Source organism: Phaseolus vulgaris, chromosome 7 (genome assembly GCF_051622355.1).
Source record: "Phaseolus vulgaris cultivar YP4 chromosome 7, ASM5162235v1, whole genome shotgun sequence".
Classification (NCBI taxonomy): Eukaryota; Viridiplantae; Streptophyta; class Magnoliopsida; order Fabales; family Fabaceae; genus Phaseolus; species Phaseolus vulgaris.
The window spans coordinates 48,919,298-48,935,049 of NC_143504.1; the positions used below are offsets into that span (position 1 = coordinate 48,919,298).

A 15,752-nucleotide genomic window follows, 5' to 3' on the forward strand; every position below is an offset into this window, starting at 1 on the left:
TGTCGGGATTTTGTTTTTCCTCAGGACGTCCTTGTGCTGTTGTTTTCTCAACGTACAATTGTTGTTTCTTCTTTATAGTTTCAGTTACAGAAGTATATATACATTAAGTGCGTAATGAATTAGTTAGTTGTTATGATGTATAACATATGAGACGATGCAAGGTGTGATAAGTTTGCAGTAGACATAGAATTTGTTAGTTGAATATGTGTGGAAGAGTGTGACTATTGGACAGTGCAGAGATGGAGTTAAGAAGAGCGACGACGGTGGCCTTTCTTGTCAGTGTGGAAACAGAGAAAACGTCACATGCACAATTATAATGATTGGTCCTTTTGTTTTTATCACTACCCACGTCCTATCTCTGTCTTCACAGCTTTTTATCTGCTGCTACTACTGCTACTACCCAAACTACTGTGTTTCATTTTTTATATTTCCCTCTAGTTACCTATAATATGATATCAGACAAAAATAACAAGCCGCAACACTAATTACTTATTTTTATCATATTTCTTACATGTTTTTAATCATCTATACTGCTTTTATCAGTTAATTTCATATTTAAAGAAACAAAATAAAAACTTATTATTTATTACATCCAATATAAATAAATATTCAACATTAATGAAAAGTATTTAGTATATGATATATGCAATGCTTCATAATACTCTTTAGGAACACTGACAAATTGTTAAAAAAATAAGAATGAACTTACACACGATAATGCCAAGTTATATATATAAATACTCAGATATATGTTATTATATATGTACTATAACGTGGTTTTTATTAATATGGTCCCCTCGTTTCATTTAAATCCCGAAGTTAAACACTTTTCAAACCTTTCCATATTAAAGAGTTCAACTTTGATTTGATTTTCAAAATAATTATTTTAAACTGGTCATGTTGAAGTATATGACAATTACATTCTCAAATGTATTTTGATTATATTATATTGAATATTAAAAACTTGCTTAAAAATATCTACTCTCAAACCTTTTTTTTTTTTTTAATTATAAGACATGATTGTATCTGTTATATTAGGAACAATCATATTCAAACTGGGTCAAAAGACAGTTTTCCTTAAGCCAAATAACATCACCAAATGATAAAAAATTTGAGGAAATAAATGATAAAAAAAAATCTTTTAAATATAAAACACAACTATAATTATACCTAATAATCTCGAATTCAAGTCTACTTATGCTAAAGGCTTTAAATCATAAATAAACTGTATTTGCTGTCTACATTCTAGAATTTCATGATAGACATATAGTTGTATCATATGCATGAGTGTATGTAGAGATGCACCTCATGTGATAATATTAAGAGAATGATAGATAGATGTACATAATTTTTTACGTGCATATATCATGTTTCTAGATTATAGAAAAATAAAGAAATGATATATATGATCTTCTGTTAAAATGAACTCGGTGAATAAAAGTTGACTAACTATACCAGAAAGTTTACGAGAAAGACAACTTCTATGAAAAATCAGAGGCATATATTTCACCTAAGAAAACTTGTAGTGCCATGAGTTTCACTTTTTTCTGCGAATGCGATATATATGTAGAATTTTAACATGAAATAATACAAGTAGATTATCTCGAAAATTATCGTGAGGTTATCACATGTCGGCAAGGGGATAGCAGTCACAACCATGCAAGTTTTGGAATGACTGAAATACCCTTGCTGTGAACCCCATGAAGGAGAGGGAGAGATGCTTTAGAGCTAGAAACCACAACATCTAATGAACAAGTGAAATAATTCTGTAAATAAAATAAGAAATCAGTAAATTATTACCGTATATGACTATAATTTTATATGTAAAAAAATCCATGTTGGTGGAAGATATGAAGTTCCCTCTATAATTGGTGAAATAAATAACCACAATCTAAATTTGTGCATAAAAATCTGTGACAGTGGAACTTGTCATGCGTGTTGAACATTATTTGCATAATAATTTAGTTTAGGTCTGTGTCTGATAGCGAATGATGCAGATTGTGAAGCTTGTGGATTAGAAATGACACCATTTTTGGATTTAGCAGGTAAATGCCAAAATCCTCCATGTCGCTAGCTTTTGTCTGCGTTTGTGCCATGCAACACTTAGGATCCAAAAGGGTCAAGTGCCCATTATTGTTTCAATTAAATTTATCCAAAGAATTTTCGTCAATGATATTCATTCAAATGGAAACAGCTCATGTCTGGTTTTTTTATGAAACCCAAATCTTAGCCCGTGAGTCAATGCGGGCACTAAGTAATATTGTAATGACTCTCGTATATAAGATCCATGAGGGTCCCATCAGCTAATTAATTTACGTACGGTGAAAAAGGTGCAAAGATATTGCACACTTTGAAGTCAAGAAAGAAACCATTATTTTCTGCGGTGTATGTAGATTCATTGTTCATATATAGACAATTTTATTTTCTCCATTGATCCACTTGGGACGAAAATTGAAAGCTCCAAAACCAACTAGGATTTAGCTACTTTGAGGGAAATGGGGGTGGCCACAGTTATTGGCTACGCATTAACCAAATTCCAAGAAACTCTTTTTCTTTTTGATATGGTAGTTTTGAAGTAATGGAGGCTTTTGTAAAGAGACGCTCCAAACCATGGAAATGAATGTAGGTTAGGAGCGTGAGTGAAAAGGCAAGATAAATTTTACGGTGTTATGGTGGTCCGGTGGTAATCAATTAAAAGGAAAAGAGAAAAGAAGAGTACAGAAAATAAAGGAAAAAGATGAGAAAAAAATGTCAACGGTTATGAAAAAAATGGTTGATGCACGTTTGAAAGTTTGAATTGCCCTTCTTTTCAGTATATTCTTTATCAACTTTTGTGCCGCGTAGCCTTTGGCTGGCTACATCCATAGATGCAATTCAACGTCATATATATGGTGTCTATACTGTTTATATAATCACCGCCAAACATCATAAAGATACATGCATCTCCTCTTATAAACACAATGATTTTTTAACAGCATTTTTTCATAACTTTTCCAATATTATATAATCAATATCTCAAGCATTCAGTTTTTTTTGTGTATACCTATACAGTAATCTATTACTGATATTCATGCAGGTTCCATCCTGAGCATACAAGCTAAAAAAAGGAATGAAGAAAGTTCCATGCCACTAAAACTGAGTAAAATTCACTGCAAGAGGACGGAAGAGAAAGAGCATGGGGATTAACGAAAGAAGGGGTGTGTGTGGATGTTATGGTATATCCAAGCTTTTAGAAAGTATATTCACAAGTTGCAGGGTTAAGGTACAATTCATCCCATTTGCCTGCTTAAAGAGACAACCTCTTTTCATGTCCCTCTGCTGTAAAAGAAGAAAAACCAAAAGCCTCTTCTATTCCCTCCATTCTCTTCTTTATCTCTCAACATTTTACATTTTACATACTTACATCATCTTCCACCACACATTCTCATCTCATTCGCCTTTCTTTTTTTCATCTTTTTCTTCCCCACAGTGCTAATTATTACCTCGGCTTCCTTTTCCCTGCCATTTTTAGATAATATATAACACTGCTATTCTTGGACAGTGTTGTCTACCCACTTCCAATATTGATTCCATAATTATATTTCTAACTCCATTATATAAAGAGTACATGCATCCGTTATAATAGTAGCTGTCCCACTTTTTCATAATGAACAATGTCAAAGATTTATTATTTAAGAAAACAGCTAAGTTTTCTACTAATGAACTCATCTTTAAAATGGTAATTTAGATAACAAAGTTATGTTACTAAATACTAATTCAGAGATTTTTAACGAATAAAATAAGTGTTTTACCGAATATAGATTTTATGAAAATGGTTCGTTACTCGTCATTTTTTAGATAATAAACCAATAACAAAAGTGTATTGGAATAAAGTGCTTTACTAACATTTCGCTTTTTGTAATTAAAATGGGAAAAGAACAATGCTGCAGAATATTGTCAGTAATAAGTTGTGTAAGTTGGGCTTCTAAAGCTGGTCACTGATTTGGTAGTTGTTTCAAATCAAGACCACGTCTTTTTTATCCATATAGTCGTCCCTCACCCCAGTTCAAACATTCTGAATTTTAGGCAGAAACAACACAAATAAGGTAACATTATCTTAGTATTTGCCTAATCCAGCACCCAAGCTATATTTTTTATCTGTATATTCTATTACGCCATTTATTAATTATTCGTTTGGATTGGAGTGGGAGTAGAGGAAAAAAAAAAGTAAATTTGAGCGGAAAGTTTATAATAAGTGTGGTATGATTAAAAAAATGTATTTTGATTTTAATAATATTATATTAATTATTTATGTTATTATAATAAATAGAAACATAAAAATTAATTATATAATCAATTACGTTAAAGATGTGATTGATTATTTCTTCATATATGTAATATTATGTTTAAAATAATTTATTATAGCTGCCATCCGCACAGATCTTCACTTTCGTATGCTCAAAATTCGTGTTTTTTTTCAATAATTACATGCCTTTTTTTTAACTTTCATCTTTTTTCTTCACTCTATTTGTTTCCGTCTGCAAATAGAAACACACTGTAAATTTTAGCATGTTAATTCAACGTACTAATCAGCGCATGTACACAACTATTGTAACTTGTACAGATATAAATACAGTTCAAATCTGTGATGATCGTCTACTGAACTAAAAACGACAAACAAAAGTACAGGCCCAGACGAAGAGATTCAGTCTCCCATATGCATCAGTTTGTGGGCCAATTCATTCATATGTTTCACTTCAATTGGCATCTAGGGACCCAGACGAAGAAATGCTTCAAGCATCAATTTACTTTTTGGAGGTACCGGTGGGCCAATTCGTCCATGAAGTTTATTCCTTTTTTAATCTCTTCTAACACCCAGCTTTCAGCTTTCCAGATTCACTCCCACAAATTTATCCAATACGTTTTTAAACGCCTGAGCCATACAGGTAAAGAAAATAATCAGAACGAATATTTTAAAATATGCATATATTTCTATGCGATGTTCGTAGTTTAATAAAATCAGCTTTGATTAGTTTTATTAAAACATTTCACTTTAAAATGACTAAGTAATTTTCTGACAGCAAAAATTCTTAACACATTTGCATATTCTCACTCATATGAAAGTGAAACTAAAGTCTCAATGCACATGCAGTGCAACAAATGCGAGACTCATGCACAGCAATAATGATGAGGATAGAGACTATTGAAAAGAGAAAGATGCCACCATCAAAGTATATTTAGGAAATCTGTCACTCTCGGGACAAAAAAATACAGAACATGACAGTCAAAATTGTCAAAATCAATTGATTCTGAGAAATAAAAAATAGTTTCTTTGGTCAAAAAATCATCAATTATTCAAATTGAAAATGACAGACAGAATATAAAGAATTTATAAATGTTAAGGAAAAGCGCATGAAAATATCAAGGATATGATAAAAGTGCCAAATGCAAGAAACAAAGATAGAATAGCAAAAATATGACATCAAATGCATATTGAGCTTGAAATAATGCAATTATTGCCAAATAGTTATAGCACAATCGAGTAATGACAGGCAGGATAGCAACCTTTGTCATGCCCAATTATTTTTAGTTAGATAGGCAGCAATAGTAATTGGAATGAGAATAACCTCTTCGTGATCCTAGCATTAATCCATCCAAGATAAGTCACAAGTCTGGCCCTAGATTGCAACTATAAAATAGCTTTGTCATATGATAAACTACCGTTCAAATATCCAAGGTTTGATCCTGAATCATATATCAGCCTTGCTGTTTGCTACGCATTTAAAGCAGCCAGAGGGGGAACAAAATGGTGTAACATTATTGAACTAAGTGAAAAAAACTCAGATTGGTAATCAACAAGTGTTCACTTTCTTTCATCCAAGTAAACTAATATAGTGATATTACATTAACCATGTGGGCAAAAGAAACAGAAGTAATTTCTCAGTAAGCTTTTAAAGTCCGTTAGATGTTCATGGTTTCAATAGAGTATGGAAATACAAATGTTTGACTTGCTTATTAGCAGTCCTAATGAGCGAAATACCATTTTGCTGAATCTCACAACACAACAAGCAAAATGACTAAATATAGAACTAAATTTTGCAAATATAAATTATAAGCTAAATTCAGAACATTAAATTCCAAAAGATAAAGCTAGAGCACAGCTCAGCACTTACCTGTTGAGTGAACAACTCCTTCCCTTTTAGAATTGAATTCATTGCTGCAGATTGGTCATCAAATGCACTGTAGAAAGCCTCATAGAATCCATTCCTAAAATTACAGGGTCAATAAAATGGATATTATCTTCTTGACAATTACAAAAAATGGATGTTATCTATGAGTAAGTACCGATCTTCCTCAAGAGTATGTTGATCCATCTCATCAAATTTCCGAGTAAGGACTTCAGCCCCAACTGGCGAAAGTACATGAAGAACAAGAGCCTCTAAAGTTCTTGGAAAGTTGTGCTGAAAATAGCAAATAATCCAACAAGCTTCAAATAATATATAAATGCATACAACTTGAATGATCAAACAAAAAGCTAAAACCAAATAAAAATAAGATTAGTATATAATTCAAGTTGCAGAAATAGCAATAGATCCAATATCATTTGATAACTGAAAACTCGATGGAAAACACAATATATTAAAACTAAAAGAAGCAGGTCACAGTGCCCTTATCCTAATACGACAAACAAAAATCTCAATCTCATCCAAACATGTTTGTCAACTCGCAAGGAAGCAATGAAACACTTAATTGATATAACCAAGTAATAATGTTGTATATCTAACCATAACGAAAACACCCACACCACAAGTTCAAAGCTACCAAGAACTGCATAAAAACATCAAACTTCTTTGATATTTGCAAGTTTAGTAGGTTAATATAAACTAACCACCATCGCAAGAAACACATCTTGGAGAGTTTGTGGATTGATGTCCCAGAGAAATTTAGCAACCGGATCATCTTTAAAGTCAGCATTCACTATTTTCTCAAATTTATCATTCACTACAAGCTCATAACCATTTGTAGAAGTTGACAGTGATTGCCCATCCTGGTTGGCATTAACACTGTTGTGAACCAAAGACACAAGTTCATGAAGCACCTGAACTGCAGCAGGTTCCAATTCTTGCAAAGTGTTCCTCTCTTTAAGACTTTTCTCTTTTAGATCCATCCCTTTCAACAACTTACCATCATTTAAATCGGCATGATCTGACAATCAGATTATCAAGACCGGGTTAGACAGCCACTGGCACAAAGATAACATGATATTTATGTTTCTCACAAGGAGACACTTATAAAAACAAAATTCATCAAAGTCTTCTTGTAATTTACCTACCTGCTTTAGGCAACTCGCATTTCCACATCCTAGTTCTCAACCCCAATTTAAGCAGTAGTTGGTCCTGTCTATTGAAAAAATAAATATGTCACAAGGTCAATACAATAACTTTGAATTTATGAAGAATAGGGAGAGAAGCACTAATAACCAGATGGTTTAACTTAGCAAACCATTCCCTTCTCCAGACTAGAATAAAATTATAGAGAAAATGACAGCTGTTCATAAGTTTGTGCTTACTACTTCAACAACTGTTACTCCTCAAATAGCTATTAAAACCTTCCATAGTTGTAATTCGACAACAAATAACTATCTAATCATAGACTGGATAGAATGATAGGGACAGAAAAATACTGATTAATAAGGAAATGAACTACTAGGGCTCTTACAATCAAGAAGCCTACCCCGCCAAAGGTCCTACAGGAAGATAACCTCCCTGCAACAGAAAAATACTAACCGATCTCCTCCCCACCACTATCCATACATGCTCCCTATAAATCGCGACTCACCAACCAATCCCTCTCTCCTCACACTTGCTACATCACTAACTCCCAACCCACTCAGCCTTTTTCTTTCTTCTGGAATATACTTTCCAAGTAAATGACTTATTTGGGCTCACCCAAAAAAACTGAAACACTTCACCATGTCTCAATGACCAATCTGAAACTTCCAAGCCAGTGAGTGATACTCTAAAAAGAAAAAAGGCAGGCAAAGAATAACACTAAAAGAAGCAACATAAACATCAGAAGAATTTTGAAAAAGGGAATAATTTACATTATACCTCTCTAGGTGTTTTCAAAAGTTAACAAAATAGTATATTCAAGTATCAATTTTTAGCTTTATAGCTGTATACTCCAATACCAACTGCCCAGTACATGAAAAGGAATAAAGAATGAGGTAGATTGTACACTTTATTAGAAATTTCACCAGTAAATGACACAATTTAAGCAGGCACATACCATTTCTTTGTCAATCAATCTTCGTATGTGTCCATCCCAGAGGAGAATTATAATTGACAAGAAAAATAATAACATTGCAAAGTCAGTATATCTCATAATAATCTATTTGGGGATAAAGTATGTACAAACAACTACATAGTCACCAATACCTTCTCAATATTCTGCGTAAATAATAAGCATCCATGTGTTCCAACATGCAAGACATCATGTTAGATCTCCACCAAAAGTTAATTGCAATGGTCAAATCATCACTATCTACCTGATGGAACCTACAGCAAAAAAAAATTAATGAGACCAATGATATATAAATAAAAAAAAGGTGAGACATTTTAAGGAGTTTGTAGATATTTAAATACAAAAACAAAAACCAAGCATTTGCCCACTAGGTGGAGTCAACTACATACATCAAACAAAACCATAATGATGTCATGAACCATATAAATATAAAACTTATTGACCTCTAAATCCTTCTTAATGACTGTCTAATTTCTCTCAGTCTTCTCCACACACCCAAACCATCTGATGATCTGATGCATATTTGAACCATATTTTCTACAACATGTACTAACCCAACTTTTTCTCCAATGCATTCATTCCTAATTCTATCTTGTCTAGTATGTCCCCTCCCAACACAGCATTCTCACATCCACTACATTAAATTTATTCTCCTACTGGCTTTTTACCCACATTCAATTCCATAAAACATCACAAGACTTGTAGCTATGTTTGAAAATTTTCCTTTAAGCTTGACTGGTGGTGCCTTTCTATCACAGATGACACCAAAAGCATTCTTCCATTTCATCTATCCTGCTTGAATCCTATGGTTTACATCTCCCCCTGTTTTTTGGTCATTCTTTAGCACTCTAAATACTTTAACCATGTGACCTGTTATATTCTTCAATCCAACTGAGTTTTGAGTAAAATATATTTATATTGTCAAATGCGCATACCAACAAATCTAAGAAGGGAAATACACTAATAGCATTTTAAGCACCAAATACACAGAAATTATGACAAAATATGAACATGAAGCTTAAAGTGAAAAATGAAGCATAATGCTCTGTATCTAGATGTATAAATAACAAACAGAATTTTAAACAACATTCAGTATATCTTAATGTTGTCATCCTAATGAAATATTTATACTCTCTTGGCACAACAACCTTTAGCAAAGTGTTTTATTCCAATGAATAAAATATGGAAATCGATCAAACAAGGTCACATCATATCAAACAGTACACTTTCAAATGTAACCATTGCAACCATGAATAATAAGATGGTCCTGGAATTGAGGAAAATATAATGCAACACAAAAATATAGAAGAGAAATGAGTGAGAGGCCTTTAGAAATTTGTTGGTGTGAAGATTCACTGGGCCTATAAGGCTTTATAAATGGATACAAGCAGTTAACAAATGCATACAGATACAAATATAAATTGAAAACAAAGCACACCTATATTTACAATGTGACAAGCATGAAACAATTCAAAGACTAACCACCTTCATTGAAAACCTCCAAAACCTCAAACAAATATGTATAAATTCTTTCTTAGGTATATTTTACATGATTGTTGCTCACTTTCTGATCAGCATTGGCTGCAAGCCAACAAAAGTGAGAACAATGAAAGCTCCAGATATATATATATATATATAGCATAGATTGCCAAAAAAATAAATTGGACATGTTATATTATTATCATGCAACAATTTTCTCTGTCCAAACCAACCAGTTAGACCCACGTTCCCCTAATTCAGATGACAGATAAAGTCTTATCATAAAGACATTGTCAAATTTTAGAGCTTACCAGCCTTCGGGAATGAAAAGAGCATCACCTGCCTGAAGAACAACCTTTTGTGCAAACTCCATTGAGCATTCTGCCCTTGGATAAATTGAGTAGTCAGGATTTTCTAAGGATACAGAACTGCCACATGGATTTTATTGGAAAAAGAAAAAACAGAACTGTCAGAATATAATGATGCCTTAGTAACTACTAACTAGTGAGTTGTGTACTGTGGACTGCACTTGTAAGAGTTGTATTCATCTCATGCTAGTACTAGTGCAAGTGTACAACAACCTATTCAACACATTGATAAAGACATGGGAGACCTAACAATCACTGAGCGCATCTGGTCATACAGTAATTCTCTATCTGTCCTCTCTTTTCTCTCAATATTCGTTTTTAAAGAATACCTGTGATTAGAAGCCTCCCCGTATATGGGCATTGGGTAGAGTGAGGGACTGGCAGAAGGAGGCCACAAAACAACTACAAAGAATTTGGTTGTTAGAGAAGGTTACAAAAGAAATTAAATAGAGGGAAAAGAGAAAGACTCTTGGAAATAAAGTTTGAGGGAGAAGTAAATAAAAGTTCCAAAACTCTATTGGGGGGTGATACATTATTTATCGTCATATTACTTGACATTAAATAGACTAAAACATCAGTAAGCCATACCAATGTACTGAAATTTGCTAATAACTTATACCCTGAGAATGTGTCAAAAAACTGATACACTGAGAAGTATCACATCCATTACTCAGGAAAAAATACACACTGGCAAGGTCATATGATACATCAATAAGACATACCTCGTTTGCAGCCAGAAACTATACAAAGGAGATTGTGGTGTGGATCATAGTGAGTACTTGATTTGGCGTGAGCATTGTTCATCCACAAATTTATAGAAGATAACTCTTTCGATGTCAAAATCAAAGGCTGCAGAAAACAAAAAGCCCAAATAAAAAGGGCACTAATAAAAAATCCTATAACAGAGAACTACTAAATATACAGAGCTGTAGACTACAAAACAAATAACAGGGATAAATGCACCAACCGTCTGAATGTCTTCCTTTAGGGTTTCTAATTGAACATTTTCCTGACGATCACTGTTCATTATTGGTACCTGAAATACACATCACCAAAATTCATTTGAAAATATGCCACCATCACACTATCTAATAAGCAAAGAAAAGAACCCATCATTTAGGGAATTATTGTACAAATTGTGAGGGTAAATTTTCTTAAAGTGAAGACGAATTCATAATCTCCCAGGGTAAGCAGATAGCACTCAGGTCAGATGGTACTCATGGAGATGAATGTCAATTCAGGTATGCATTTTTCACTAACTATTATATAGATGCATTGATTTCACATGCTATACTTTGTATCTATGAATATTCTTCATTGTTATCTCATCAAATTAGGGACAAGGCCAACGCAGAGATGACAGTCAAAATAATTCAATGGAATATTGACAAAGCATAGAATCTTCATAAAAAAAATTAAGAAAATCCTTTTCTAAACCAGTTGGCAAAGTTACCGATTATCTAATAGATGTTGGATTTTGAACCTGCGCTAAATAAATTTGTTCGGGAGCATCTTCAAAGGCCAAACAAGCATGTTTTGTATCATCGTGAGTTTGTGAGGCAGGATAATGATCAATACCCTTACTTTGCATCTGCGTCCGCTTCTTGCAAAAATCAAGGAAGTTAGAAAATGGAAGAGGAACCTGCAAGGAAACAAAGATTAATCACACATCATCTCATCAATGGACCAAAAACCATACACAGATGGTTTTTAAGAAAAGAAGTACCCTCTGATGGCTTCCAAGATCACCATAAAAAACAGGTGCAGATTGAGATATCATGGCCTCCACCGTGCAAGAGCCGACGCGTGCCTAGGTTTCAACACATAGCAGCAAATGAAAACGCTCAACAGACTGTTAACTTATTTCAATCAAAGATATAAGAATGTGAATGCCTTGAGAATGTGAATCAAGTGAAGATGAACCTGCAAGTAGTCGAGGCCACCGTTGGATGGATTCCAGTGCGAGAATGCCTTCCAACTTTTGGTGCACCCGCGAAAAACCTTTTCCAGATTGAAAAAACCACCAATTAATTAACTATAGATAATAAATTGCGCATAACATATAGAAGAGAAGGGGCATGGAGTGTTGTGTGTTGTTTACATACAGCGGGAACGTTTGAAAGCTCTATCAGAGTGTCGAAGTCTTTGGCCGTTGGAAGCTCATCGAATATTCGGATTCCAATGGATGACGACGACGACTCCTCCATTCAATTCGAAACCTCTTTTTCTTCTTCTTATTCTAAGGTTTATAATTTGTTTCTTCGAGTTTACTCTTTGAAGCAGCTTGTACAATTGGAGTGAATTGAACTGAACTGAGTTCCAATTTTCTGATTTCAGAAGCTGAAAAGTGAACTTGCTAGTGGCAAGGCAGTTTCTTCCTGCAACCCTACATTTTTCTTCATGCACCCCCACAATTTTGTAAATTCCAAAACTGAACCCCACAATTTCGAGATATGGGAGTGTGCTACGGATTCATCAATCCAGAAGTGAATCATGTTGCATTCTGGATGAGAAGGTGTTCTGGAAACAAAGTTTGCATAAATTATTGATTTTCGGATTGTTGAATCCAGAAGCCTAATTTCTATTACGGATTGGTGGATCCAGAATGCTTTTTTTCAAATATGGATTTCTGAATCTGGAATGCATATTTTGAATTACGGATTGGCGGATCCGGAATAATTTTTTCAATTATGGATGTTTTGCATTTTTTTATTTTGAATTAACATTATCATTCATGTACTACCGAAAACATCAATCTGAAAGATTACTGAATACTTCAATCTGAAAATTTAACAGGAAGCATCAATCCAAAAATTTATCAGATTTCATAATTCAAAATAAATAAAAAAAATATCCAGTTTGTATTGGCACAATTTTGTTTTTACGCAACCTTACCAACTTTGTCTTTAAGAACTTTTGTATTCTTCCTTAAATTTCAGAGCAACACATTTTAGAGGTTTATTTATTTTTATTGTATTTTTCTGTCCTTTTAATACCTGAAAATAAAACAGACTAATGTTGGTCTTCATATTAATGTTCTAATTCGATTTCACGTAACTGATTGATTTCTTTATCTTGTTTTTTTTATATTTAGTTTAGAATTTTGTATTTTAAATTTTTTAAATTTAAATACATTTTTACTTTTTATAAAATGAGTGCATTTTATTTTTTATAAAAAAAAACTATTTTTTAAAATTAAAAATTATCAGTTTTGATCTTAGTGTCTTATTATATTAAAAAACTACTTATATGTTGAATAACAGATTAAGTAATTATTTTAAGTGACAAATATTAAGTTATAACATAATGTTATCGAGTGTTAGTAAAAAAATCTTAAAATATGTAAAATGGATGCTATTATTCTAATATAAAATGAATATTAGAAATTGACAAATTTATTTAAAATTTTGGAATAATGTAACTTAAGAACAAATATTTTACAAGAATTAAAACCAAAATTCACAATTTTTAAAGACTAAAAAGAGTGATTATAGATTTTATAAAGATAAAACTAAAAAAAAATTACTGGGATCAAATTACAAAATTAAAAAGAGTCATTATTTTTTAAGGAGTAAAAAAAGAGTATTTTCTACTTGTTTGTTTGTGTTTGTGTGTGTGATAGCCTCCTACAATCTTACCAGTTGGCCAACTACAAGCTTTTACAAAAATGGTAAACTTCAAACACCAATGCGTTTAGTTTGTTTTATTAATTTTATATTTTTCTTTTTAATTATAAATATATATTTTTTAACTATGTTTCTTATAACATTTTGAATTTAATTATGGAAATATTTATTTATTTTAAAATCCTTCCTAAAATGTCGAAAACAAAAAATAAAGTAAAGTAATATGGTATTTTTAATTATAATTATAATTATTAACCATAGTAGATGTTAATTGAAGATAATATAAGAAAACAAACCAAATAAGTTCACAAAATGCAGTTCATAATCAAAATTCACTAATATGAAGTTTCGTCAGGTGCTAACTGTACACATTTATATTGCGTAGTAAAAATAACTATTAATCAATCATATTATGAATCTAAATACGTAAATCAGTGACAATTTAATTTTTAAAAAATCAACTTATTAAACTATAGATTTAAAGATGAATTTCACACTAAATTATATTGGTTATATCACCTTAATATTAAATTATAACAAAACATAATTTGTGCAATTTTTGCATAAAATAAAACATTTTTTTTTAATAAAATAAGTATCTAATACGTTTTTTTCTTCTAATTTGTATCCTTCAGGATACTGCTAACAAACAAAATCTATTGGTTTCACTAATTTATTAATAGTTATAAATCAGTTATAAGTATTTAATATTTAAATTGGGAGGAAATAAAATTTTCAACGTTGACGTAGTGTAACAGCCAAAGTGATAGCACAATGACAGACAAACAAACGGAGCGTTAACGAGTCACATTAAACGGCGTTTCTTTTCTTTATCTTCCGTAAAAAAAAATTCACTTTCGAGAGAGAGGCATAGCAAAGCAATTTTAGCACCTTCGAGGCATTAAGCCTGAATTGAAAAAAAGAGTATTTGTGAGTTTAGAATGATTTATTCAAAAATATATTTAAAATAAATAAAAGAGATAATTAATTATTGAATATTTATCATATAATTAATTATTGAATATTTATCATATAATTAATATATAAATATCTAAATTATGTTCCATCCCCATACTAAGAGTTTTCTTGCAACTTTGACACCTGCATTATTTACACTGCTCTTCAACAATGGTATCAAATTTATTACATTGATCATGATCGAGTTTTTTAATCCTGTGACTACTAATACACCAAATTAGAATAATAAATTTTCACCGAATCAACATGTTTTTTTTAATCAAAAGTAAGACTTATTTATCCAGTCGATTGTTCAACATCTTTTTCATTTCGTACTAACTCACATCTTAAAGTTATTTTTAATAACAACTTACTATTGATTCATTTTATTACTAAAACTCTAAAAATCTGTTTCAATTTGTTAAAGATAATAAATTAAATATTGTCTTTTTCAGAATTCTTAAATCTATTTTAAGGTACAGGTTCACATAATTTGTTAACAAAAATAAGTTTAGAAATTTAATACATTTTGTTTAAGAGTACTTTTAAAAGAAAAATAAAACAAGTTTCTCAATAAACTAAAATTAATTTATATATGATTTAGAAATGATTTTATGTAACTTCATTAAAAAACAATTCTTAATGTCATATATAAGCTAATTTTAGTTTATAAATAAATTTTATTATAATTATTTTTTTCTTAAATTATCTATAGAACAAATTATTTAAATATAAATTTCAAATAAAACGTTTTAATAGAATGTAATAATGTAAGACATTTCGTTCACACGTCCTTCTTTTTTTATAGTGTTTTCTCTCTCTTTAAAGTTCCTCTTTCTCTTTTCTCTTCAATTTCTCTTCGTATAACTCATCTATTTCAAAATCTGATTATGCCATGTTGTAGCTGAGAAGTTATGGTACATTTCTAACTGATCATATTTTTAAACAGAGTAAGTTCATTCTTACTCTAAAATTCTCTTATTCTATGTTTTTCTCCATGATTTAGTCATCAATCTTGATAGGGACAGTTGAGGAAAGT

General features: G+C 31.5%; 1 protein-coding gene across 4 annotated transcripts; it reads right to left on the reverse strand.

Moving 5' to 3' along the window:
- Positions 1–4,524: 4,524 nt before the first annotated feature.
- On the reverse strand, positions 4,525–12,563 carry LOC137829759 (2-oxoglutarate (2OG) and Fe(II)-dependent oxygenase superfamily protein). Of its 4 annotated transcripts, none has more exons than XR_016523348.1 (15): positions 12,236–12,563; positions 12,054–12,131; positions 11,857–11,940; positions 11,614–11,772; positions 11,098–11,166; positions 10,853–10,979; positions 10,460–10,532; positions 10,074–10,190; positions 8,418–8,537; positions 8,269–8,287; positions 7,313–7,380; positions 6,869–7,185; positions 6,325–6,440; positions 6,153–6,246; positions 4,525–4,912 (listed from the first exon to the last, which is right to left on the reverse strand). XR_016523348.1 is itself a non-coding variant. In XM_068636662.2 (15 exons), the coding sequence occupies exons 1-15, from the start codon at positions 12,335–12,337 to the stop codon at positions 4,862–4,864; spliced, it is 1,590 nt and encodes a 529-aa protein (XP_068492763.1). In that variant the 5' UTR covers positions 12,338–12,563; the 3' UTR covers positions 4,525–4,861. The 4 variants fall into 4 exon arrangements, 3 of the variants coding, with proteins under 3 accessions (XP_068492763.1, XP_090161266.1, XP_090161267.1); XM_068636662.2 differs by having other exon boundaries at positions 7,313–7,376; XM_090305140.1 differs by lacking the exons at positions 4,525–4,912; positions 6,153–6,246; positions 6,325–6,440 and having other exon boundaries at positions 7,112–7,222; positions 7,313–7,376.
- Positions 12,564–15,752: the final 3,189 nt, after the last annotated feature.

Bases quoted from the DNA above. Each gene is read 5' to 3' on its own strand.
- LOC137829759 (XM_068636662.2), bottom strand. From the start codon at position 12,337: ATGGAGGAGTCGTCGTCGTCATCCATTGGAATCCGAATATTCGATGAG. The intron at 11,167-11,613 runs GTTCAAAATCCA...TGTGTATTTCAG, and splicing joins AACAAATTTATTTAGCGCAG to GTACCAATAATGAACAGTGA. The intron at 10,980-11,097 runs GTTGGTGCATTT...TGTTTTCTGCAG, and splicing joins TAAAGGAAGACATTCAGACG to CCTTTGATTTTGACATCGAA.